At 54.1% G+C, this 5,663-nt stretch overlaps 1 protein-coding gene across 2 annotated transcripts in view; it reads left to right on the forward strand.

The window, feature by feature from the left end:
* Nucleotides 1–667: 667 nt before the first annotated feature.
* The window catches only part of Rbpms2 (RNA binding protein, mRNA processing factor 2), a 33,084-nt gene continuing 28,088 nt past the window's right edge, over nt 668–5,663 (forward strand). Inside the window, exon 1 of one of the 2 annotated variants that reach the window (XM_050151911.1) lies at nt 668–1,015. In XM_050151911.1, the coding sequence (XP_050007868.1) occupies nt 935–1,015 (81 nt within the window). In that variant the 5' untranslated portion in view covers nt 668–934. The remainder of the gene's footprint in view (nt 1,016–5,663) is intronic. The other variant, XM_050151910.1, reaches the window with a different exon arrangement.

Raw genomic sequence — 5,663 nt, forward strand, 5'->3', positions numbered from 1 at the left:
GAATTTGTACTGTAATTCTCACCCTCTGGGTTGGAAGCCTCCGGCCAGAGAGGGGAAGTGATTTCCTCAAGGTCACTCAGCACAACCACTCGGTGCCGTGCTCAAGATCAGGTGTTTGTCGCCCTCCCCCTTCCCCGCCTTCACCCCGAGAACCCGGCCCCCAAGCCGCAGCGCGCGAGGAAAAGCGCTGGGCGGGAGCCTCCAGGAATCTGGGGGTGAACCGAGTGCTCAGGACAGTCTACAACCCCACATCAGGGCACGGTAGCGGGAGCACCGCCGCCCCGGCTGGGGATGCAACGCGCCTGCGGGGCACCTCAAGTTCCACCCAAACCCATGCGGCTCCTTTAAGAAAAGTTCTCTGAAAGAGTTCATCAAAGTTTAAAAACTTGTCTCGGAGAAGGGAATGGCGAGGGTGTGTGTGTGTGGGGGGGGGAGGACTAAGAGCCGAGTGCGGGAGAGAGGAGGGGGGGGCGACGCCCGGGCTGAGCGAGGCGGAGAGGCCGGAGCGGCGCGGCCGGGGCCGGGGCGAGCCCGCAGTGGGCTGCGGGGATTGGCTGCGCGTTCCCCCGGAGACCGCGGGGCGGGGGAGGGGCGGGCCGAGCCCCAGCTGAGGCCGGTTCCGGCGCCCGCCCCCTCCCCCGGCGCCCGCCCCCCGCCGCTGCCGCCGCGGGCGCACTCGCGGGCCGCACTGAAAAGCCGGAGGCGGCGGCCGCTCGGGCTTCGCTCCGGTTCCCGGTGCCTGGCCCCTTCGGCCTCCTCCCGCACCCGCCAAACTTAATGTGACCCCCCCTCCCTTTCTCCTCAGCCTGACGCGGCAGCCGCCGGTCTGTCTCCTCACCAGCCCGCACTCTTCTTCGGGGGCGCACGGCTCGCCTCGCCCCTGCCCACCTCGGGGCCGGGCGTCCCGCTCCCCTCTCCGCGTTCCCCCCTCACCATGAGCACCGCGAAGCCGGACGTCGAGCACTGCACCGGCGCGGGCACCGGCACGGCTCCCAGCGGCCCGCTGGAGGAGGAGGTGGGTGTGCGGCCGCGGGACTCGGCGCGCGTGAGCTGCACGCGGAGGTGGGCGCGCGGGGCCAGAGGCGGCGCGAGGTCGGGCGGCCCACCGCTCCCGGCGCCTTCCCGCCGCTGCCCTTCGCCTCGGGGAGGAGCAGCCCGTGGCCAGCCGGCGGGGGCGTGCGGCCTGGACTGGCCCGGCGGGACCGGCATTGTCTCCCCGCCCTCCCGGGAGGGCTTAAGGAGGGTGCGCGTCTTCCGTGCGTCCCCCGTGGTGGGCTTGCGGCGCCTCACACGGGGCCCACGGCCGCTGCCTTCGTTCCCCACGCCGGGTCCGACTCGCGCGCGTGTGCGGCTGAGGAGCGCCTTGTGGGTGGCCTGGACCCCCGCCCCGGCTGGAGGGAGCAGAGGAAGGATTCTCGAGGTGGGCACGCGGGAGGCAAGCTCACCCTCCGACTCTCCCACCCTGACCCCGGGCCAGCTGCCCCGCTCCTGGGTTCTCGAGAGCCGTAGTCTCGGGGGGCGGCCGAGCGGGAGGGCTTCCCTCCCAGCCCCAGAGCTTAGGCTTCCACCGAGATGAGCCGGCAATTTCATTAATTACAGTCAGAAAAGAGAGGACTTGGAAACACTGAGAATTCCCTGTTCTCGCCCTTTGACCTAGTAGCCAAGCCGGACCCACACAGCCCTGGGTGGGATCCTCCAAAGAGAGGTGACATCACTGTGTCCAGCCGCCCTGGGCTGAAAGAAGGGCTTAGGAGACCGCGTCGAGGATCCCCCAGCGCCCGCCGGTTGCCTGGACTGGCGAGGACGACGCACACGTGGGGGATAAACACTTGAAAGGTAGCCGCGAATGGAAGCCAGGCAGGGCAGGCGAGCAGAATTAGTGAAAAGGGAACAGGCTTCTGGGCTCCTAGGCAGCTTCTTTGACGTGTGCTGTGTCACCCCAGGGCTGAGAGACCCTTCCTGCCCCGCCCTGGCATGCTCTTACCCAGGAAACCAAGGGTCAGTTATCCAGCCCTAGCGCCCTTCCCTTTGGTCAAGGGTAGAAACCGCAGAGGCCCTAATGTTTCTTGCTGGTTGTGCTATGAGTCGCCCGCCAGTGGCCCACTGTTGGGCAGGGCCAGCAGGGGCTTGCTTCCAGCCTCAGTGCACTAGTGACCTGCCATCTTGATAACCTACTCTCGGATCCTGCTTTGGGCACACGGAGGCAGAGAATTAGAGGCAGCGATTCGCTTCACTCAGACGATGCTAGGAGCTCTGGAGCGTAACTGGTTTTGGTTTCTGTTGGCTTTGTCCTCTTTGGACCTTAATGTCTGCAGGCCCCTTGCTTTGGGGTCCTTCACCCCATTCTGATCTACCCGAATTTTAGACTCCTCCCTGAGATTTGGGGGAGTGATGAGCGAGTTGTTTGCTGGTGTGTCTGTGATCTCAGCTTGTTTTCACCCTTGTCCTGAAGTTGGGATTGGGCAGTGCTATGCAAGGATGACCCCAAATCCTGCATCCGGTGAAAGATTGACCCTCAGCAGGGGCTGCACAGATCCTCAGATCACTGTTGTGGGTGGTAATTAACCATGTGGCTACTTTTGCTTTTGTTTGTTTGGTTGGTTGGTTTTTCAATACAGTGTTTCTCTGTGTAGATCCTTATGTCCTGGACCTCACTGTGTAGACCAGGCTGGCCTCTAACTCAGAGATCCTCCTGCCTCTGCACCCCGAGTGCTGGGATTAAAGGCTTGTGGCACCACCGCTCAGCTGTGTCTTGGCTACTTTTAAAAATTCCCTTTCTGGGAGAGAGGGTAGGATATTCAAAGTCTAGAGCCACCACTCTTCCTCCTATGGGCCTTGAGGTGTGTTGTAGCCTTGGAGGTTCAGAGTCCTGAGTGCTTCCAGCAGAAGGATGTGGACTTGAATTTAGTGTTTAGCAGGTTTTTGGTGGTCAGCAGGTCCTCATTTTGGTAACACATACACTAAAATTAGAACAAAGCAGAGTAGTTAGCATGGCTTTGTTAAAGAAGAAATGAAAATTCACGAAGCATTTCGTATTTAAGAATAAAATAGAACTGGTGAAATGGCTCGGTGGGTAAAGGTGTTTGCTACCAAGTCTGATGATAGCCTGGTCCTTGGAGTCCACACGGTGGAAGGAGAATGGATTCCTGGAAGTGTGCACCCTGGCAGTCATTCTCCACCACAAAAAAAAAAAAAATTAAATATAATTGAAAGTTTTTAAATAAAAGGGAACTGAGGGCTGGTGATCTCCTGGTATGCTGTGTCTGTCTGGTATCCCTTCCCTCAGCTTCATTCTGACCAGTAGCCCAGAAACTCAGCTCCTCCCTTGGTTGCTTGGGGGAAGCTAGTCCCCCTTTAGTTCACATGGTCTCAGGCAGTCAGTTTTTACAATCCCTAAGAATCATCATCCAGATTAATACTGTTCACTTTGGTGATTTAGTGCTGTGGCTGAAACTGGCTCTTCCCAATCATCTATTGATTGGATATAACAAGCCTAGAGAAGTAAAAGCTACTGTCCACTTTTAACCCCTCACTTCCTAAGAGTCCCATGTTGCAGGAGATTGATGTATTTTCTTGGTTCTGGACGGAATCTCTTACCTTGAACAGCAGGTTTCCCTGCTGGCTTCCTGCTCTACCCAAGGGGCTTCATCCATACTGTGATCATCAGGTTCCTTCTCTGGGATACAGCTGAAAGGCGTGGGGGTGGGGTGTGTGTGTGAGACGGACTTGCCTGGCACTTAGTGACACCAGGAACCTAGAGGTTACCTCTCTCTGAGATGAGGAGGTTGTTAGTGAGTGGAAAGGGCATTCCAAAAAGTATGGCAGAGGTGGGAGAATCCTAGGTTTAAGGCTCGTTTGGCTACATAATGAGACCCGATTTCAAAAACAAAGCTGGGGAGCAGGGTTATGTGGATTCCGAGACCGCGTGGTTTATCTAGGTAACTACCAGTAGTTTGCTATGTGGAGAAGTAGCAAACACCACATTATTAAAAGCCTGAGGACTTGTGAAGGAGGGAGGAAGCTGCCATTTTCTTGCACTTGAGGAGATGCGTTAAAAGCTTTGCTAACTTTTGAAGGCTAAAGAGGACAGTGGGGAATTAAGGGGGGGGGGGAAGCTGAAGTTCCTGTTTGGTCTAAGGCTTGATCCTCCTCCAGGTGGGTCTTGATGGAGCAGCAGATGACGTCACCTAGACCCTGAAAATACCGCTTAGATCCCAGTGATTGTCCTGGATGGCTTGGTATTTGTGTCTCTGGAGAGCAGTGTGTATATATGGTGGTTGTATGTTTAGAGGATCTTGTTACATTGTTACATTGCCCAGGCTGACTTAAAATACTAGGCTGACCTGAAACTGTAGGTCAGTTACCATGACCTCAAATCCTTTATCCTCTTGCCTCAGCCTTCTAAATACTGAGATTACAGATAGGTGCTACTACACTCAATGTTACTTAAAACTACGTTATTGCAGTATGATTGACACTAAGAAAGCTACATTAGCCAACATGTAATTTGATGATTTTGGAGACTTGACTATAGTTACTTTTTGTATTTGTTTTGTTTTAGGTGCTAAGAATTATTAACAAAGCATCACTCATGCTAAGCAAGTGGTTTGTCACTGAGCTACATCTTAGTTCCTATAGTAATTTTTTTAATATTTATTATGTATACAATGTTTTCTCTGTGTATATGCCTGCAGGCCAGAAGAGGGCACCAGATCTCATTACAGATGGTTGTGAGCCACCATGTGGTTGCTGGGAATTGAACTCAGGACCTCTGGAAGAGCAGGCAATGCTCTTAACCTCTGAGCCATCTCTCCAGCCCCAGTAATTTTGTTTTTAATAGCCCTGGCTGGCCTGGAACTTGGCCTGCCTCTGCCTCCCAGGTGTTGGGATTAACCTACAGTACTTTTTAATTAGGAAGTATTCTTAGGTCATTGAAGTATAGCATTTGGATTCCTGAATTGAGGGTATAAGTTTCTAAAACTTTAGAGAAGTTTGTTTTTGTTTGTTTGTAAGACAGGGTCTCACCGTATAACCTTGGATGACCTGAAACGAACAGAGATCCTCCTGCTTCTGCTTCCCCAAGGCTGGGGTTGAAGGCATGTGCCATCACTCCCAGCTTGTAAGGAAGTTTTATGTTAACTTAATTATAAACTGTACAATGTCAGGAATTATTGGTAGCCAAGGTAGCTACAACTGAACCTATGATTGCTACTTTCCTTTCCCATAGTAGCTGGGATGAGAGGATGTGCCCTCGGGATGTCCGGGAACAGGGCACCTCTGAAAAGTCAGAGCTTCATTTTCCTCCCCGAGTTGTGAGTTAGTAGGCCTGCGGGGATGGACAGGCCAAGGCTCGTCTAAATTAGCAGTTCTCAAAAGGTGGGTCACAGGCTGGAGAGATGGCGCTGAGGTTAAGAGCACTAACTGCTCTTCCAGAGAACTCAGGTTCAATTCCCAGCACCCACATGACAGCTAACAACTGTCTGTAACTCAGTTCCAGGGGATCTGACACCTTCACACCAATGTACAGAAAATAAAGTTAAATAGATTATAAAAAAAAATTTAAGGGCTGGAGAGATGGCTCAGAGGTTAAGAGCATTGCCTGCTCTTCCAAAGGTCCTGAGTTCAATTCCCAGCAACCACATGGTGGCTCACAACCATCTGTG

The sequence above is a fragment of the Alexandromys fortis genome, unplaced genomic scaffold (genome assembly GCF_014885135.2).
Source record: "Alexandromys fortis isolate MF-2015 unplaced genomic scaffold, M_Fortis_MF-2015_v1.1 scaffold_70, whole genome shotgun sequence".
NCBI lineage: Eukaryota > Metazoa > Chordata > Mammalia > Rodentia > Cricetidae > Alexandromys > Alexandromys fortis.